At 35.7% G+C, this 22013-nt stretch overlaps 2 protein-coding genes across 3 annotated transcripts in view; one reads left to right on the forward strand and one right to left on the reverse strand.

Moving 5' to 3' along the window:
• The window catches only part of LOC149805782 (large ribosomal subunit protein mL49-like), a 30834-nt gene extending 14908 nt beyond the window's left edge, over positions 1–15926 (reverse strand). The window contains exons 1-3 of the mRNA XM_089950469.1: positions 15697–15926; positions 5296–5485; positions 32–156 (exon numbers count right to left, since the gene is read on the reverse strand). Coding sequence (XP_089806595.1) covers positions 32–156; positions 5296–5485; positions 15697–15783 — 402 coding nt within the window. The 5' untranslated portion in view covers positions 15784–15926. The remainder of the gene's footprint in view (positions 1–31; positions 157–5295; positions 5486–15696) is intronic.
• Positions 15927–16004: 78 nt separating this feature from the next.
• LOC149805783 (mitogen-activated protein kinase kinase kinase 11-like) overlaps positions 16005–22013 on the forward strand; it is a 104820-nt gene continuing 98811 nt past the window's right edge. For both annotated transcript variants that reach the window (XM_089950470.1, XM_089950471.1), the window contains exon 1: positions 16005–17036. In XM_089950470.1, the coding sequence (XP_089806596.1) occupies positions 16328–17036 (709 nt within the window). In that variant the 5' untranslated portion in view covers positions 16005–16327. The remainder of the gene's footprint in view (positions 17037–22013) is intronic.

A 22013-nucleotide genomic window follows, 5' to 3' on the forward strand; every position in this document is an offset into this window, starting at 1 on the left:
CATAGTCTTTTATCGCAAAAGGCATCCTTACCCATAAGTCTCCATCAATTTTTCTTATTAGTGTAAGCTTTCTTGTCCCACCTACTTTTACTTGCAGATAAACAGGTAAGTTGTGGTTTTTGGTCCTGTTTACAGCATATGGAGTACGGACGTTTGCTGTGAAAAAGAGAAAAGAAATTTGCTAAGTAGATTATGACGATGATTGCTAATATGAAATTTCTCTTGACACTGTGCATATTATGTAAATTGCTAATATGAAATTTCTCTTCACACTGTGCATTGCTAATATGAAATTTCTCTTGACACTGTGCATTTATGTAAACTGCTAATATGAAACTTTCTTGACACTGTGCATATTCTGTAAATTGCTAATATGAAATTTTTCTTGACACTCTGTGCATATTAATTTATGTAAATTGATAAAAGACATAAGAATTACTCAGACTTAAATCCCTGATTCAACAAGTCAGTATGTGTTTCTAAAGTAAACATGGCCCTTTGAACTTGATTTCAGCCACTGAAATTTCCTGTTTCCAACCATTACTGAATCTCATATGACACTTCGGTTGTTTGGATTTTGGCAATTTAGCACTGGGAAATGATGCATGCTTAGATATTTAGATCTTTTTGATACCGAAGCCAAACCTACATGCACTCTTAGTAATGACTAATACAGAAATACTCCATTAATGATAGTAAGAATATTTCTTTCAAAATTAATTTTGATCACACACAGAATAATATCTAAACAAAATTTAAAAACTGAAGCCAAAATGAACATGCTGAAAGAATCCAAAATTATCTAATGTTAATTGTTTATGCTGCATGAGCCATCTAGTAATCCAATCATAAGCCAATAACATCTTTAATCCTTTCCAAATGACTACTGATAACACCAATCTAATAATAAATGTTATGGTACTGTCTGTCAGAGTAAACATTAAAGTGTCGTTCTTGAAGGGTAAACCAGCTCACAAGCCATTTCACAGTCATGTGATCGTCTGAAGTCCTTACTATAAATATAATATATCCAAAACATGGTGTTAAAGAAAGTGTTAAAATTTCAGTTTCTGAATGTTTTACATAATAACTTTATAAGGGAGATTTCAATGAGCAACAGGAGACATCTATCATCTTGGGACAAAACCCCTCCTGGCCAGGAGGTCTACATGTATGATTTAGGATTGACCAGAGTGTGGGATGAATAAAAGTTGAATGGCAATCTTCCAAGTAGTTTGTTGTTGTTGTTGTTCTAGGGTTTAACGCCATTTTTCAGCACAAGATAGGCTATACATGGCAGCCAGTATAACTGGTGGAGGAAGAATCCTGGAAAACCCAAGGAAGAACCACCAACCCACGAGAAGCTACTGGCAGGCTTTCCCACATACCCACACTAGCCAAGCCTTGGACTCGAACACATGCAGACAGAGGTGAGATGGCAGTGATCGGGAACGGTGAGCGCTTTAGACCACTCAGGGCCCCTTCCAAGTAGTTTAGGTGGAGTAATGATAACAAACTTGTACTAACAGACTGAAAATCTGGTACACAGAAAATATAGCTAATTAGATCTTCAAAGGTATGTATGCTGTAACTGGCATTAATTTTATCCTACTTTATATGTCTGCATTATTTCTGAGACCATACATACTTAGGTAAGCTTCACCTTACTGTAAGAATTCAAATTCTTTTCACTATTTAAAACCCACCCCATTTCAGTTCTTTTTTGGTGTTTTGCTCATGAATATTCAAAGCTCCAGCTCATTTTATTGTTTTGTTCATGATATTCAAAGTAACAGACTTATGAAGAGGGCCGAACATAGTCAAGTGATACTTCCTTCATAAAACTGAAATCACGATGTGGAAGGGCATGGACTTACTCTAATATCTGTTGGAAGATTGTTTTTTATCTGCTTTACATAATCCAATAGATGTCATAATTTTCAACTTAATGCCAGGATGCTTTCTGTCAAAGTTGGTCAGATTTTGTTGAGTGTGTTTTTTTAAATAGATAAAGTTGTTGAAATGTTTTTCTACTCTTAGTGATATGGCCAGATTTGGCAGCAGATCTGCATTACTTGTAAACATTTGCTACAGGGCATTAACACAAATGAAAGATAAGGAAAATAACAAAATGTATGCATACTTAAAATTCAGAAAACAACTTTATTGCTTATTTGGTCATATGAATATTTTTAACATTTTAAAAAAGTCACATGATCATACCTTCTACTTGTGGATTGTCTTCAAATCTAAGTGATGTTGTTAAATAATATTTCAAGTCTAAAAGTTTTCAACACTTCATAACAAAATATTAAACACCCACAAAAAAAAGTTATCGGCTCTTTTTTATACAATTTACCTCTGAAGTTCAGGAAGTGAAAATGACTAGCACTTTTTTGAAAGGTGCACATCTGGAGTAAGGCCAAGCTCTATGCTCTATAACCCATATTACACCCATCAATCATACATCAAAATAAAGGGAATTAAAGGTTCTTTGAATTTTACCTAAGAAATACAAGGTCTTTTTGAAATAGCCAGTATAATCAGTGAGGAAAGCCAGGTAAATTCTTTTTCTTTAAAATTCTAACCCTATGCAAAATATGAAACTGTAGAGCGCCACTTTAAAGCAAATATAAAAATGTATGCAATTATATTTTTAATTTTCACATAATTATGTATGATGTTCTGAATAAAATGACACATTCGTATTGATGTTAAACATATAAATAAGCTCATTTTGCTCTTGCTTACATAATTTGCCATGAGGCATGTTTGTGTGAGTAGTGACCTTAATTATGGGGAAATTAGAAGTTTTAGAATATAGGAACAGAGTAACTTAAATTTAAAACTGTTGCAATAAGTAAAATAAATATATAGTGAAAATGTTTCTTTTCATTTATTTGCATTGAAATAAAAAATAAATGATGAGGAAGTGAATTTGCTTCTTCCATATTAAACAATAGGCAAATATTTTACACTTTGACCTTTGATCTTTATGAACCTGATGTGTTCCCTCCCTTTTCAAACTGTAAAATTCATTGTTGATATCTCAGAAATAATTCTGGCTAGTTTCATGTTCCTGTCATTCAGCATAACATTGGTTGCTATGTTTACAAAATGTAATGTGCATTTTTAAAATAGTTCACTTGTTATCATGGGGGTGGGGGGCTGGATTTGTTGGAGACAATGACACTCATAAATACTGTTCTGTGGGGGGAAATGCAGGAGAATTATTCAAAAGGACTGTTTTGATGCTTGCGACTTAAATGTTTCAGCCATACAATCAAAATTAAATCATACAATAATAATACCTATGTTCACCAGTTATTATGTGCTTTTGAGACAGTGACATACGTAAGGTGAAGTTGTTTGCATTTAAAACAAGCACAATGGAGAGAATATTTGGCATACCTCTATGCTGTATTAATGTAATGTGGATGACATTTCTTTGGATATTGTACTTTTGGAAATTGTACATGATTTAAGCACACTGCTAACTAAAATGACTGCTCCCTTGTGCTAAAAAATCAGCCTAAATTAGTCTAAAGTACACTATCCATAGCAGCTATTAAAATAGGGAAAATGAACTTTGCCAGACTAGACAATACCAGCTTCTTTAAGTGCAATGAATGAATTACCAAATATATAAAATGTAAAAAATGTTTTTCTTTAAAATTCTAACCCTATGCAAAATACGAAACTGCAGAGCACCACTACACTAGATAACAAAATATTAAACACCCAAATAAAATCAAACACATTTATATTCGCAATTCATTCAGTTCAACAAATGATAAAACCCATAAAGTCAATTTATACAAAGGCAGCAGCCCGAAATTTAACAATTCACTTGACAGATAGTCTGTTTCTTCTGACCTTCACACCTCATTTAAGATATTTTTACCTTTTTTGGATTCAAAACCTCAAAAAAGTGGTGAGGAAGGTTACAGAAAACTCTGGCTACTTGGCAGACTGTTCAACCTCAGAGGAACTTTGACCTTGGCCCTCGGCGTGCAAGTGAAAAGTGCTATGTTTTCCAAGAAAGCAGTCAGACAGCAATAGCCTCATCAAAACAGAAATCATCAAGTTCTGGTCCCTCTGACATAGTGAATAACTGGTTGTGCATTCAGCTTTGTAATGCTCAGGCAATCAGGGTATACTGACTGAGGGGGTATGTTTTATTTACTATCAGTAACCTCTCTGCTGCAAGTAACATGCTCTCTGCTTGTTTTGCATGCTTTCAGTGGATCAGTAATTAAATTGTCTTTGAGTATGGCATTTGAATGACTGGATGACTAGGGGTATGCTATACATGCTGAACAGGACATAAATGACCTCTTTTCATCATGCTCAAATAATCATTCATTTTTATCATAATTTCTGTAATTTCCAGACGTGGGACATCCGAAGCCCTGCAGTACAACGCTTCTTGTAGCAGATGAATTTCCTGTTGATTCTTGCCTTCTGTCAGTAATCAATACTTAAACTCAGAGCATCTAGAACATGGGTAAGCTATTTATGCTTAGATGTAGCTTTGGATGAGTAAGCCTGATTGACAAAGATCAAGGACAGAATGGTGATCAGCACACTGCATGCTAAATTTGCAAGTTTAAGTCATTTTATACCACCAGTCAGTAACTTGCTATTGATCAACTTCCACTTGTGTCAGAACCTGCATAATTATTTTCATATAGTTTAAAGATTAAAAAGCACGTCTGCTCAATTTAACGGACAAATAAGAAATATTAAAGGTCCAAAGCTAGTTCTGTGTACATATGACCAGTCTGAAACTAAAAGAAAATCAGACCCCGACCTCAGACCACTGTAATTTCAGGCCCTGATGATGCTTTCTGATTAATTTGGTTGAAATCAGTCCAGATATTATGATAAGAAGTTAATAGCAAGCTGATGGATGATGCACAACACAGGCTGTATGATAGGTAATACCATAAACTAACTTGGCCATTCAGCTGGGTAGATACAAAAAGTGAATTTACAAAATGCAATATTTCACATGCTCTGCTGTGGCACGATTCCTGTAACTGCATGTCTGGATCTAGTTCCAACCCAAACCTTAAAAGAAGATCACATTCAGTTTCAGGATGAAGATATCGATCAAATTTCATGCATTAAATAGTTTCAGTGTTATGGAACTAAATACAGGTACTAATGATGGGCACCTATACCAAATACAATGGCACAAAGAAAAATCCCATTTGAATTGTGAAACCTTTATCTGGTAACCACTTCACATGCAAGACAAAAACTGAGATCACTGTCTAGAATGATTGTTACCTGCAGGAGGGACCCAGCCTGAGGGAGTTGGGTATAATTCATGTTTGGGAGGTTCTGGCACCGTTTTGGATGGTAACAATTTCTCCACATACTTGAATTCCTCCGTGGAAACCTCAATATCTACATATTCTTCTTCTTTGTTTGTGAATTCATCTGTAGCTCTTAAAACTGCTGACCCATGTAAAGCTCTCTGTAACAAAAGGGTAATGTTCAGAGTAACAGCTTTTTTGTTACCACAAGCAAGGAGATAGGCATGTCTTTATGCATATAATGATATGGTAAAAATTGATGCAATTAAATTTTAGCAAATTCAGTCAAATCTGCATATCTGCCACATATATATTTAGTGAATTTATGATGGACTAACTATTTCTAATCTTGGAGTATAGTTTCCATTCTGGAAAATATGTATGTAAATTCAGTCTACTGGCTAAAGTAAAGAAAATGTTACGCTAAATTGTGTGTGTGTGTATGATTAGGATTTTAACATAGCTTTAACAATTTTTCAGTCACATCACTACGATGTCTGCAGTGTGGCAGTTTATAGTGATGTCTAGCACTGGGGCATAATGCTGCAGACATGTAGCATGATGTCCCACCCAGTCGCATTATCCTGACAACAGGCCGACCAGTCCTAACACTAACCTCTAATGCTAAATTGTATAATTTACTGTAGTTTCAGCTCATGCATGACACTCTAAGGGTATGTATATGATTTATTTAATCTGACTAGAAGACATTCATGGATAACATACAGCTCCCCTAAAAAAAAATAACATAAATATGTACTCTCCAGCTGCAATTGTCTGGACATAAAATCAGGGAGAACAAAATATAATAACTGATAAATGCATTCAACTTTGAAAAGGTTGTCAATGCTATGTACATGTATATAGACTGAACCACTAATTCGTTTTCCATAGAACTTAATGTTAATATTTAAAAAATAATTAAATACAATTTCTTCATTAGATTGGCATGCAAACACACATGCTTCCATTCATTATAGTTACAAACAAAATTTGATCAGACTTTCACAGCATGTTCCTTTGACTTGTGCTGTTGATTAAGGGACTCTGGTCTGGACCTAATAACATAGTTTTGCACCAAGAGTCCAAATGCTATTTTATCAGTAGGATATTTAATACAGGATTTCAAAATAAAAGTAAAGCTTTTTTGTCAGCTATACTACAGAGGCTGTTGTTGTTCTGGGTTTAATGCCATTTATCAGCACATGATAGGTTATACATGGCAGAAAGTGTAGCCGGTGGGAAAAAAGATAAGAATGATTATAAATGCTTATCAAATAGAACATGTTATAACGAGGTGCCTTATTAGTGTGGAAAGTGAAAATTAATACTAGACTACTGCTTACCATATACACTAGATTATAAGTTGAGTCAAACTGCAACTTTGAGGATCCTGATCTGTCATTGCATAATGTGCCATCAGACCAGGGTCTATGTTGTTTGTTCTACTGATTACTCCTAAAAACATACACAGACTCAGATCTTCTGGTGCATTATGCAAAAGTAGATCTGGGTCTGTGCAGTTTGCAGTTGGACTCATCTATATATGATTACATACAGTACACTAAAACTAATGCTAATAAAAGGAACTACACATTATGAAGGGTCACCAAAGCCTCTATTGGAAGAGGGAAATTTTTAAAAACAAATGTGTTCATAGAACACAAATGCTCTACCACCCCTTCTATTTCCAGGTTCTATTAGAAAAGACCAAGAAAGCTGAATTGTCTGTTAAATGAGAAACCAAGCATGTGTACATATGGTGTGGACACAGTATAAATGGTCTGATAAAAATGATGTTCAAACACCTCATTGCTATAATGAGCTAGACCTGACTTAATTTCCTCTTCATCTTAGCCATTAGTGACATTTTACCTGAGGGAGAAATGCAGCATAAGAACCCAGTGTTATTAAAGTACACTTATTCAAGAGTAAATCAGAAGTTTGTCCTCTGTTTGATTTAATTCCCTTTTAAAATACATTTGTGTTTATCCAGCTAACCAGTACACCAATCCTCAGAAATAGTGTAGAATTGTACATAGAACACAATCCACTTGTGCACCTTGCATTTCCAGGCCACAATCCACTTGTGCACCTTGCATTTCCAGGCATAGAACAGTCATCTTTTTCATTGATGATGATTACACCAGAAATCAGAGCAGGGAGGGAGGTGGAAATTTGGCAATAGCAATGGGTTAATATTGCATAATTAAAACTTGTTTTACAATCCCCCAAAACATATAGTTTCATAGCAGCTAAACTTTCCCATTGCTACTGCATAGATGAATTTGACACTGGGTAGGCTGATGTGCTAAACTAATTAAAAAAACAGCAAAAAATGGAATGTACTCATCATTTTTTGTATTTACAGAATGTTGGTCTCTCTCTGGACCACATGTTCTGCCACAACTATGGGTCCCAGAAAATAAATGCTTCCGCTTTATTGTGCTAACAAGCAGAGGTAGCAGAGAGAGAAGCTAATATGGGATACCCAAAATACTGCTGTCGTGATGTCTTAATATCCTCTGAGGAAGAATGATAAAAATTGATCCATGAGGCAGCAACATATCAGAACTTGTGGGCTTTAAGTTTCATATAAGAAAACCTCTAACAGTATGGGACTGATAAGCTCTTTTCATTGTGTTGACAATCCACCATGAGATAGTGGAAGCCAAATATCAATGAAGTCCCAGAGAGGAAGGAAAGAATGTTTCTGACTTTCTTTTTTCCCACTGAAGAAATTAAGATAGAAATACAGTACCCTAACTGGGCATAAAAGCCTATCTTGACCATCCCCAGCAAAAATTCTACTGAGACTGGGGACCTCTATAGGTAGTGAAACTAGTGAAATTAGCAACAAATCTTGGTTCACGAGAGAAATGGATCTGTTATTAAAATTAAACTGGATACAGCCAATGCATGAATCTTACTGCATCTTCTCATAAACACCAAAGCGACGAAAACACAGTCCTCACTGTGAGGACCTAGCAAGGAAGCCTCACTAAATAGGGGGTTTCAGTTAACACATTAACCCTTAGCGACGACTTAACTGGGCAGGAGGTAGTAGCCTAGTGCCGAGCTCTGTAGCGTCATGGTTGTGCATGATACACTAAAGTGGGTGGTATTATAGAAAGTTAGACAGATGTTGCTCTACAATGAGACCAAATAATCTGGAATATCTAGTTGCACTACAAAATACAGATTAAAACTCATTTTTTGGACCAGACTTTTTTCTACCCAAAATTCGCCCATGGTCGGAATCCCATTTTGTGTCCGGATTTTAAACTTTTTGGTCTCAGATCTAAGGCAAACCAGTATGAACTGCAAAAAGACAGATGAGCCTTTGCAAAAAGTAGGATAAGATGGACATTTGGAATAAAGAGTGGTCAAGATACAAAAATAATGGCGCCGTTTAGGAAGAAAAAAATAAAAAAAATAATAAACTCCAACTTTTACCCTTCTGCTCATGCGCAAGTCAAATAGCCAATGAGAAACGATGTTTCTAACAAAACTAGGCAGTATGTTATTGAAAGATCACCAGGGATTTGGTGTTTTCGGATCTATTCAGAAATAGCTTTCAAAATATGTTTCCTACTCAATTTTTAGACAAAAATGACAAACCTCCAGGGGTTAATGTGTTAAGGACCATAGCACGCAAGACAGATTCCATATCGGTGTAAGAAAGCCAGAGACAGGTGTCTGTAGATCAAAATACTTGATGAGGTTAGCAAGGTATGAATCCAAACTGATTGCTGAGCCCTGAAAGAATTTAAGTATGCTCGATATGGCAACTCTATTGCCCCTGAAAACTGATACTAATCACAAGGGAACAAAAGGAAAGCAGCAATGAAAGTTATAGAGAGGCAGCTAGGATAAACATGTTTCCTACTACAACAATCACAGAAAATTCTCCACCTGGCATCATAGATCTGGGATGTAGAAGCTCTCCTGCCTTTAATGATGCCTGAAAATATATTCTGGCAGATAGATCACCTGAGATGAGCCAAGCATGAAGGTGGAGAATGTGTGGGCTGTTGTGAAGGATGAAGCTCCCATGTTGCAACAAAAGATCCCTCTGTGAGGAAGAGAACAGGGTTGATACATAACTGAGCTGATAGAAAATCTCTGTGTGCACTTTCTGCCTTGCTATAAGAAAAAACTGTAGAAGGTACATATAAAGACATCCTATGGGAACCAAATCTGCAGGGGCAATCAAGGATTCAAATAGCAATAGAGAAAATGAGATCGTTGCTCATAGCGCCTCTTGAAGTGTCAGGAATATATCTATATAATCAGTGGAAATGAGAACAAGTTCTGGTTCATGAGGAAGTTCATCCTCATGTAAACAAAGTCCTCTGATGGAATGAGCTCCAAGTGCTCAAATTTGGGTAAAAGACCCAACAGAGTTACTGTGGACCAACAATAGAACCGATACATATAATGAATGAGGAACTGGAGCAGAATGATGTGGATCAGTCATTCGTCAAAATACTAGACAACAGGGATGTTCTCAATGATTGGAGACATATTGCTATCATTCAGAATGGCAGAAACCAGAACTGAACAACTTCCTGGTCCAAAACAAAACCAGAGGTAGTTCTGATGTGGAGGAAAATTTGGAATGTGCAAATACTTATCCTGAATGGATACTGATGGAGGGAGTACATCACAACATCGTGGATCAGTCATCCATCAAAGTAGTGGGAAACTAGGGTTCCCTGTATTCAGAGATATATTGCTGTGATTCAGAACGGCAGAAATCAGAACTGAAAAACTCCTTGGTCCAAGCAAAACTGGAAACATTTCTGATGTAGAGAAAAATTTAGGATGTGCAAATTTTGCCAGATAAGACAATACCAGCTCCTCAGAGGGCAATGAATGAAATACCAAATATATAACACGTAAAAAAAAGTTATTGGCTGATTTTTTGTTTGTAGTAATTTGGCTCTTTAGTCCAGAAAGTGAAAATGACCAAGCAAAGCAAGAAGTTTTTGACAGGTGCACATCTGTTGTAAGGTCAAGCTGTGTACCCAAATTACATCATCAATCTTACACCAAAATAAAAGGAACTAAAAGTTCTTTTAACACAAAATATAATGTATGTATGATAATCTGGTTGTATATGTCCATTAATTCAAATTAAATTAAATATTAACTGTTAATCAAAAACTTAATACTAAAACAGTTAAACCAAAGTCTATTAAATCCTGATGTTGAATGCTCTGCACCTTAAATATTATCTAAAAACTTTTGGATGAAATTATTGCTCATTATGGAAGTTTACAATGGTAGCCATATATTAAATTTGGTCAAGAAAATATGACGTCAGGTGTATCATAGCTAATAACAGGGTAGTACAATTTAGTTTTCAACATACACTGCTTTCATTGTGACATCATATCCTGCAAAATGCGTTCTGGTTTATACTGGATCACACCTTTAGGTTGACCTCGTCCAAAAATGTCCATATAATTTAACACTGATTCTCTGGTTGTGTTGTTAGGTATATTTAAATTGCATTGTTTGAGTTTTCTTACATACTATAAATAATTGTATTTTAGACTTGACCTTGCCCAAAATCAAGTTCATTTTCCAACTGACCTGATTTTTAAAAAACATTCTATAAACAACTAATACATAACTATTTTTTTTCTCTATGAATATGGGTTAACTATTAGGATTATTATCTTTGCCTGAGTCAAGAACGTTGTGTTTTTCATGTTCTTTATTATTATTTTAGTAAAGATCTTAAAATTATAACTATGATTTTATCTTGTAAACATTGGAACCTTCTGGAATGATTTTTCCATTAATTAATCGTTTTTTGTTTTAGATCATGTCAAGTACGACCTGAAGCCAAGAAGAAGACTATATAATCTTATTTTTCTAGAAATTATTCATTCATGCTATAAGATCTTGAGGTAAAATATTTGCTGTGTCCAGTATTTCATTTGGGCTGGAATTTATTCGCTGGAAATACAAAGTGCTAATCAAAAATATCATTCCTGGAAATAAAGACTTTAATTTATAGTAAAATTTCAAATAAGGATATATTCTTTGATTGTATTATTGTGATTCAACAAAAGACATTTGGCATATCACTACGACGCAAGCCACCACAGGCACATGAACACTTCCAGCATTGGATTAATTTGGATTATGCAAAAGTTTATTCAGAACATTAATTAATAGGATTTGTGTTAATAATTCATGATTTAATACGCAATATCATAGTTGTATTTTCATGTTTTTCACTTGGTATTCAAGGGAAATAAATTATTTGTTGATTTTACAAAGCTTGTTACTTCTCACTCTTTTCTGTTACTAATTTTAAACACCATAGAGTTGTTGTTGGTGTTGTTATAGGGTTTAACGCCATTTTCAGCACAAGATAGGCTATATATGGTGGCCAGTATTAATGTTGGAGGAAGAACCTGGGAAAACCCCGGAAAAAACCATCGACCACGAGAAGCTACCGGCAAGCTTTCTCACATATCCACATTTGCCGACCCTGAGACTTGAACCCACATACACAGAGGTGAAATGGCAGTGATCCATGATGGAGAGCGCTTTATACCACTCAGCCACTCGGGGCCTCTAAATACCATAAAGTCATGAAGGTGTAAATAATGACATTCCAAAGGATTATGGATGTATCAGGATCCAAATAGTGGACAAATGCATTTCAAAATATGTGTAATCAAATTCTAAAAAAATTACACTCTTTATTTAAATAGTAGCTTATTAATTCCTACATGACAGGTATGACCTTTACTATAAAATATTTATCTTTCTTAAATAGCCAGTATAACCAGTGATAAAAACCTTGGAAATTCTTTTTCTTTAAAAATCTAACCCTATGCAAATAATGAAACTGCAGAGTACTACCTTTATTACTAAAACTGAAAGCTCACAAAGCAGGTTAATACAAACACCGAAGTACACCAAAAAAAACCCTGAAATACGCACTGAAATACACATATTTTGTGCCATAATACTCATGAAGATAAATGGATTATAATTTGTAAGTTTGAATAATGATCCCAAAAAATGTATTCAAGTATTTATAGGAATTATTTACATTTTTCTATTTATAGCTCCATTTGTATAATGAAGTCATTGGTTGTACTTGCTGGACAGCTTTTACCTCATGCTGTATGTCTGTTACTCCTTTATTTACTTTAAACAAAAAAGTATATATTTCCATACAAAATATGTAAATACACATTCTGGAATCTCACAATCATAATCACATTATTAAATTTGAAGTTCTTACCAATCTGCAATTTATCATACCTGTCCAACTGAGTAAAATCAAGTACAACTATGACGAAGAATATGGTTGGGGTGGGTAGCTCCCAGTATTTTATTTAAACTATTATAGAAGTCTCACCCAGGCTCTATTTTGTTGGACATTAAATTTAGTGAAAGACATGTAAAGCTCTGAGCCCCCAGTCAGCAATGCCGATGGTTAGATGGTTAAATATACAAAAAAGGTTGAAATTCAATGAATAACAATTTAATAACAATTCAATGATCAAATGACTCAAATTTCCAAATACACTCCTTCCTCATGACTCTTTAATGAGCCTATTGCATCACTTGATTAGCAGTGTGATATTGATTTTCCCCTGTCCTTATATTTCTACTCATGTGTTGTATTCTTTCTATCTCTTATTTCTCCTCTTCTTCCCTGACCTTTCTCCAAATTCCTCCTCCTCCTCCACTTTCTACCCCACTACTACTCTGCTGTCATCTTTGACTGTCTTGGCTGCAGAGTAAATTCCGTCTCCAACTCTTGAAGACTTGGGACCCAACAGAACCGAAGGACGGTACAATCTTTTTCCTTAGCCCTCTCAATTCACACTATACACAGCCTATCATCAGATAACAGCTATTAAATTTCTTCGCTCACACATTCATTCACATCGAGATACTCATACGTTCTTGCATGGTAAAACAAACATCATAATACAAATAATCTCATACATTCACTTGCCTTTTTCTCCAATGGACACAACCCGTTGATTTGCTATAGCAAAGATTTCTTTAGCCTTCCTTTTTGTCACCACTGACTTTTTTGTCTCAATGTGCAATCGTTTCTTTTCCTCCTCAATGAGAGCCTTTTTCCTTTCAAGCTGATGTTTGTATTGGCAAATTGTAATGCGCATATTCTGACAGAGGGCTACATCTGTTCTATCTTGCAAGAAATCTTTCTTCTTATAGTAATTAAATGCACTTTTTCCAGATGTCTTTTGAGCTTCAATTTTTCCATATGCAGCATCTTTGTAGGTGCTATTCCAAACTCTTCCAACCACGATTACCATAATTTAGATCTTTATTGCAGAGGTCATAAAATACCAGTCCTCTAGCATTCAGTTTTCTTATAAACTGACCAACTAAATTTCTGTCAACTTTTTGCTCCAGCCATTCCCATTTCCATACAATTTTTAAACCTTTATCTAAACTTTTTGTATTATGGTCTCTCAACAACTCGGGACGCCATGTTTTGCAAGCATGCTTCTTCTTTCCATTGCCATCAGTTTCCATTACATGAAGATTCATTGGATGAATTTAAACCTTTGACCAATCAGAATACCCTTTATGAGAGTCATGCGCTAACTAATACATGAAATGAATAATTTACAAGGGTCGTTGTGGAATTCGAGTGGACAGACCATTTTTAAAAAACCGGATCAGAGATGATATAAAAAATGGACTATATCAAGAAAAATCTGATTCAAGTCAGGAGAAAAGTGGAATTCCACTTTAAAATAGAGAAAAATTGTGTCTGAATGCAACTTCTTTCCATCAGCAGGTGTGTTTCCTCTTACCCCATAACATGTGACGAAAACCAGCTTAAATGGTATCATCCCACTTGCTTGACTATTCCAAAAAAGGTTCAAGTACGTTATCAATGAATATGCCGTTAAGCATTTTTTGAGCAATTTATACAACAATATTCAATGAAATTTTGATGGACAAGGTGCGAAAAAAAAGTGAACAAGCATGATTTAAAGGTATGTGTAATCAAAATCTCCAAAATGACACCAATAGCTGCAAAAACTGACTCTGAGCATGTACATGACCTATGTGAGTTGTACTATAGTAACAGTCACAAAACATATACATCCTAGTCCTACAATGTAAGCCCTCAACCCTGATATTTATGTTTTGGACATCGAGGTCTTACTGACTAAATAACGGTGCTGTGTAGCATGTTTTGATGTTGACTGACATCGTAAATAAGTACAATTTTCAGGAATATTTCACACACTTGGCAGCCCACAACGACGCTTTTCTGAAAATTAAAGTCATAATGTTTCAGTCACACTTTACTTATTCATATGTCTTTTTTAAATTAAAATATGAACTGAAATGTAGGCAAATGGAACTTGAAAACATGTCCATTTCCTTGTGTGGGGGATTAGAATTTAATAGGAAAAAGACATCAGAGTACATAATGTTGGACTAAAACATAACTTTCATTTCTAGAAAAGTGCTGATATGGGTTGCCAAGTCTGTGTGATATTCCAGGAAATTTGACTTTTCGTTCCGATATTATTGACACTGGAACACACTACACAGCACCCTAGTTAATGGCATTGTGACGGATTAACATCATAACGAAAGTCAAATTTTCAGGAATATTTCACACAACTGGCAAGTAAAATTTATAACGTTTTAGTCAGACTTTATTTACTTTGATGTCTATTCTCTAATAAATTCAAATTCTCACAAAAGAAATGGACCTGTTTTCAAGTTTTGTAAGCCTACATCTCAACTGGCTGGAAAGCAATGAAAATTGGGAATGCCGAAATCGGGTTAATTTGAAATATTATTTTTTAACGAAATGAATAAAAATATGTTATGCCTATTGGAACTGTAAAGCAACATTTCAGTTCGTTCAAGAAACATATCCGCGACATGAACCTACTTAAACACACTTTGGCATATGTCACCAATTATCGCATTGCAACAAATTCAAATGTATGTCAATGGAGCATGAAAATGCATCCATTTGCTAGGGTCATATTTTCATTCCGCCATGATAAAGACAGCACAATAAGTATAATAATTACACATAAATTAGTGTAACAGCGTGGATATATGCTTCCAAATGTGTGAGATGTTCCTGAAACTTTGACTACTCCTTCGGATGTCAACGACATCGGAACAAGCTATACAAGGCCGTTATTTGGACAGTAAGACATAGCACTAACACAAAACCAACATGACCTATGTCTTACATTGTAGGACTACCACCATGCCAACATTTAGGAATATGGATTACTTTGTTTTCAAGAAGTTTTAATAAAGAGGTAGCAATTAATTGCTTTACAATTGAAAATGATGAACATATACAGAGAACCTCATCACAAAATTTAGTCCGTTTGAGCTGTGACCTCAGAATATTTCGCCCGCAACGGCAAACCACTGATATCATGGAGGCTGCCATATTTAATCCCGTAAAATTACCAATACAACGAGACGATGTGAAATTCTATCTAAACAGGAAAAAATGACGAATCACTTGTTATTATTCTAAAAAGGCGAAGAGTAATTAAAAGCAGGGTGGTGTCCTTTCTTAAAAGCTGTATAACGTTGAAAAATATCTCACGTGCTGGTTATCAACCAATCAAAGGGCTTAAGGCACCTCAAGGTCAAAGTACATGAAGATGGCGGCAGAATAGTTCCTGCGGAAGACAAAGGTAGTCAAAGATGGGAAATAATGTTCAAAAAGACATATTGTTTTCCACCTTAATCAAAAGCTGTCAGTCTAATTCATTTCATTTACATGAAAATGGTCCGTTCACAGAGCTCAAGTTTGCTAAAAGCCTGGCCATAGTTAACTGAAAAGCAAATATTGTCCACTAATGTCAAAACCTTTTGAAGTATTGCGGCAAAAATAAATCTTCAATTCTGAACTGTCAGAAGTGCTAGAAACAAATTATGGTAGAAGAAAATTTCTACTGGTTGGTTGAATTGAACAAACAATTCTAATGCCTTGCGCATTGGTTCCTTACGTTTCCATGGAATCACAGAAGCAATATGATCAACCTAAAAAGAAAGATGTTGAAAGCCCTCTTTGGACAGCGATCTTTGCGTATGAGGCCACTAGAGAAGACGAGCTAACGTTGCAACGAGGTACACATGTTGAGGTCCTTTCCACTGATCCTCGTATATCAGGGGATGATGGCTGGTGGACAGGCAAAGTCGGCAATAAGGTTGGAATATTCCCAAGCAATTTTGTTACTAGGGATGTTAATACTGTGGGTCGCAATATTTCACCAGATCTTCCATTTGAAATTGACTACAATGAATTGATATTGAATGAAGTGATAGGAGTTGGAGGATTTGGTAAGGTTTTTCATGGGTTTTGGAAAAAAGAGGAAGTTGCTATTAAGGTTGCGCATCAAGATCCAGATGAACCAGGTGCAACAGTTGAAAATGTTCGCCAAGAAGCAAAATTATTTTGGTTGTTGTGTCATCCCAATATTGTTGCTTTAACAGGAGTATGTTTAAAAGAACCAAGTGTGTGTCTTGTGATGGAGTATTGTGCTGGGGGATCATTAAACAGAGCTCTTGGAGGTAGAAGAATTCAGCCAGACATTCTTGTCAACTGGGCAATGCAAATAGCAAATGGAATGTACTACTTGCATGAGAAAGCACCAATTCCACTTATCCACAGAGATTTGAAATCAAATAACAGTAAGTATAACAGAAACCATTTCATATATTCCTGATTTTTTTTCTCCATATAGGATATTGAAGTTGTGATTTCCTATTTACAATTCTTCATGTTGATGTACATTTTCCAGTTTGCCATACAGTATAATAATAATAATAATAATGAGGACTTTATATAGCACCTAATCTTTAGAAGCTCTGAACGCTTTATATTAGACAACACCTGTAACATAAAAACATATGTAATGATATGATTACAAAAAACAAACACCATGAAATTAGAAAATAAAAAAAAACATGCCAAAAATATTTAAGGTAGGGAACATTATTAAGTCTTTAAGTTTGTTCTTGCAGTTGAATAAGTGAGTTTTAAGAGCACTTTTGAATGGGATCACTGTGTCTTTGTGTCTAAGTTAGTGGGCAGTTCATTCCACGTTGCTGGGCCCTGGTGTGCAAAAGAATGTTGTCCATATGACTTTGTTTTCATAGTGGGAATAATGAGTATACAATTGTCAGAAGAGGAACGTAAGTATCTTGCTGGTGTGTACACATGGGTGAGGTCGGATAGGTATGTTGGACTGGAGTCCCTCAGTGAAACATAGCACAGAGAACAAATTTTGTGTTTGATTCTGGATCGAATGGATAGCCAGTGTAGGGTACAGAGCAGCGGTTAGGTGTGCTCTGATCATGGTGCTGTAAGCAGGTGTCTCACTAGGATTTTAAAACTAGGAGTCCAGGACTCCCATTTTGGTAAAAATAGGAGTCCCACCATCAAAAGTTGCAGTCCCTTCTTTCCTACAGAATCAACACAGACGTGAGTGCATCTATTTTTAGATGGAGGTTTTCGTAATGTAATTCACTATAATATAGCTTCATTACAACAGTCCATTGACAGGATCACAAATTTATGGTTGATTTATTTGTATACATACTTGTAGTAATTTTAGGCAAATAAATAGTATCTGATTTGCTGTTTTTTCCCATATTTTCGCAGATGCATGTCAAGTCAGAAAACAGCTTAGACCTTAAAGCACATCTCACAAAATTCCACAACATAGCATTGCCCCATACGTTTCTGACCTACATAATTTGCATTTTAAAGTTAAATCTTTAATAAAAGAATACCTAGGCTTTGGTTTCAATGATTTGTATATTTTTTTCTGAATATATTTGCCTGATGATTTAAAAAAACAGACAGTCTAATAAACTGGTACATCCCAGACTTAGTGAAGACTGCCATTATTTCCCGTTAGGCCTACTGGTTCACTTACAGTTTCAAACTAATTTTATGATGAAATAGTGAACAAGAGGCAGTTAATATATATCCAGGTCACCAATTCTAGCATGCCAGAAATTGATAGTTGCTGCCTTTCTCAGAAAAGGATTAATGGTCAATCAGCTATCAAAACATAATGCTTGTGAATGGGCATAAGTTTGTTTGTCAACGTAATTGATATAAAATCTAGGCCTAGCTACTGATGCCTTGATGAATGCATTTCGCTACAACACTAGAACTAGCTGGGCTAAGGCGAGGGGCATTTAAAACATATATGGTATGGTCAGTCAATGTACCTCTTAAATAATCACAGGGCGAAGTCGTTTTCGTTTTCCTTACATAGGAAGGCGAAGTTTACATTTTTTGGCAACTTGTCACCCACTTACAAATGGCATTTTGTCTAAGTCTCAACATGTCTTGATTCTGAGGTCATGTGCATTGCTTATTCCGCTACATTCGGAAATGAACACAATAGTGAAAGCTAAAGTTGTTTATTTGATGTACTTTTATAAATGACCACATGTACATCTCTGGGTCTTTCTGCCTCTGAATTCAATCACTGTAAATATCAGTACATTTTCCCACCCAGTCGCCGGTCAGAGTCTTTGAACTTGCCGCCCAACTATTGCATCATGTTCTTTTTGATGTACTCTTATAATGGCAACATGTATATACATCAAGGGGTCTTTCAGTCACTGAATTCTGTCATTGTAAATATCAGCACAGCTAACTGATCAACACATTTTCCCACAAAGCAGGTGGCTGAAGCAGGACTGGCAAGTCTTTGAATTTGGTCGCACGCCTATTAATGCGAACGGAGGACTCCCGCCTCAGTGGTTTTCTGTGTCCCAGATCAAAAATTGGCGTCCAAATACATTTAATGAAGCTTTTTTGAGATCTCTAAGTATGATCTGAGCAGCTGTGTTTTGAAGTTTTTGGAGTAGGTATTGAGATGAACCAGACAGAATTGAGTTACAATAGTCCAGTCTTGAAAGTACTAATGAACACACAAGTGTTTTAGTGGCATCATCTGAAAGATATTTGCAAATGGAGCTGATGCGTCTCAGCTCAAGATATGCAGCCTTGCATATGTTCATGACATGTTGGTGCAATGTGAGAGTACTGTCCAGAGTAACACCTAGGTTTCGTACTGATTATGTGAACTTAATGTTGGTGTTGCTGATATTTATTGTTTGAGGTAAAGGATGTGAATGAGTTAGTCTTTGTGTTGTGATCAGAATGGCTTCAGTTTTATCACCATTCATATGCAGCTTGTTACATGTCATGCATGATTTCACACCAGAAATGCACCTCTCTACACCTTGGATGGTAGCATCAACTTCAGTTGGGTGGCTAGATTTGTATATTTGGGTGTCATCAGCGTACAATTGGTGAGACACTGGATGATCTATGACACTTGAGAGCGACTGAGTGTATAGAATTAAGAGAATTGGTCTAAGAACAGACCGCTGTGGAACACCACAACATTGATTAACAGGGCTGGAGTGTATTCCATTTGCAGACACAATTTGAGTCCTGTTGACCAAGTAGGACTTGAACCACAGTAAGGCTGTATCATGAATGCCAAATACATGCTGGAGATGGTGAAGTAATATATCATGGTCTGTTGTGTCAAATGCTGCAGACAAATCAAGGAGGGTGAGGACTGTAATCTTTCCTCTATCCAAAGCAGAAGGTCATTAACACATTAACCCCTGGAGGTTTTTGCCATTTTTGCCTGAAAGTCAAGTAGGAAACACATTTTGAAAGCTATTTCTGAATAGACTCGAAAACACCAAATCCCCGGTCATCTTTGAAAAACATACTGCCTAGTTGTGTTAGAAACATCATATTTCGTTGGCTATTTGATTCGCACATGAGCAGAAGGGTAAAAGTTGCCCCTTTTTTTTGAGCTAAACGGAGCCATTATTTTTGTATGGAGACCACTCTTTATTCCAAATGCCCATCTTATCCTACTTTTTGCAAAGGCTCATCTGTCTGTTTGCAGTTCATACTGGTTTGCCTTAGATCTGAGATCAAAAAGTCTCAAATCCAAACACAAAATGGGATTCCGACCATGGGTGAATTTTGCGTAAAAGAAAGTTGGGTCCAAAAAATGAGGTTTTTCTATCTGTATTTTGTAGTGCAACTAGATATTCCAGATTATTTGGTATCATTATAGAGCTACATCTGTCTACCTTACTTTAATATCACCCACTTTAGTGTGTCATGCATGACCATGTCTCTACATAGCTCGGCAGTAGGCTACTACCTCCTGCCCCGTAAAGTCGTCTCTTGGGGTTAATGTGTTAACAAGAATTTTTTATTTTTTTTTACAATTTGTCTGGGAATTGCTAAATTTGTAATTTATGTACAATGTCAATGCACAAGTCATTAAATACGCAAGGAATATTTAAATTTTGTGACGTCATCAAAATGGACTGTTTAACACACTAACCCCTGGAGGTTTTTGCCATTTTTGCCTGAAAATCGAGTAGGAAACACATTTTGAAAGCTATTTCTGAATAGACTCGAAAACACCAAATCCCCGGTCATCTTTGAAAAACATACTGCCTAGTTGTGTTAGAAACATCATTTTTTGTTGGCTATTTGACTCGCGCATGAGCAGAAGGGTAAAAGTTGCCCCTTTTTTTTGAGCTAAACGGAGCCATTATTTTTGTATGGAGACCACTCTTTATTCCAAGTGCCCATCTTATCAGAGACCAAAAAGTCTAAAATCTGGACACAAAATGGGATTCCGACCACAGGCGAATTTTGCGTTAAAAAAAGTCGGGTCCAAAAAATGAGGTTTTTCTATCTGTATTTTGTAGTGCAACTAGATATTACAGATTATTTGGTATCATTGTAGAGCTACATCTGTCTACCTTTCTATAATACCACCCACTTTAGTGTATCATGCATGACCATGACGCTACATAGCTCGACAGTAGGCTACTACCTCCTGCCCTGTAAAGTCATCGCCAGGGGTTTAATGTGTTAACTACTTTTAGAAGAGTAGTTTCAGTACTGTGGCAAGGGTGATATGCAGATTGTACGTTGCTAAAAAGACTGTTTGAATTCAGATGAGATACAAGCCGGGATAGAACAACCTTTTCTAAGATTTTTTATATGAATGGGAGATTAGAAACTGGGTGGTAGTTCTTTAAATTGTTATGGTCTAGTGTTGGTATACTCAAGCACTGTTGGAATATACTGTGAGAAACTAAACTAAAACCAAGTAATTATAGTCAGTATGTTGTAATAAATATTTATTGATTTGTCTTGAATGATTTGTGGACAATTGATGGACTGTTTCTTAGCTGATTCAAATGTTTTGCCATTGAGACCACTTTTTAATCAGTCAGACACTCTATGAATAATAATAATAATAATAATAAAGACTTTATTTTCAGAGTCAGTAACAGATGAGAAACTAATATACCTTGAGGCCCTCTATTATGTACATTATCATATGTGCACATGAGTCTGACATTTTATCAATGAAAGTACGACAAAATCTATGACAATACGAAATCACCTTAGCGGTACTATGAATTAACACAAGGAGTGCAAGTGTGACCCGACCCTCCACTTGATTTGACTTTCTTGTGCGTCTTTTATTGCTTCAGAATTGCAAGAAGACTGAAAAACTACACAAATCTATTCAATGACAGTAACATACCAATGCATAACTCTTGGACGACAATTGCATGAATCCAATC

The sequence above is a fragment of the Sinohyriopsis cumingii genome, chromosome 2 (genome assembly GCF_028554795.1).
Source record: "Sinohyriopsis cumingii isolate HCF-2022 chromosome 2, ASM2855479v2, whole genome shotgun sequence".
Taxonomy (NCBI): Eukaryota; Metazoa; Mollusca; class Bivalvia; order Unionida; family Unionidae; genus Sinohyriopsis; species Sinohyriopsis cumingii.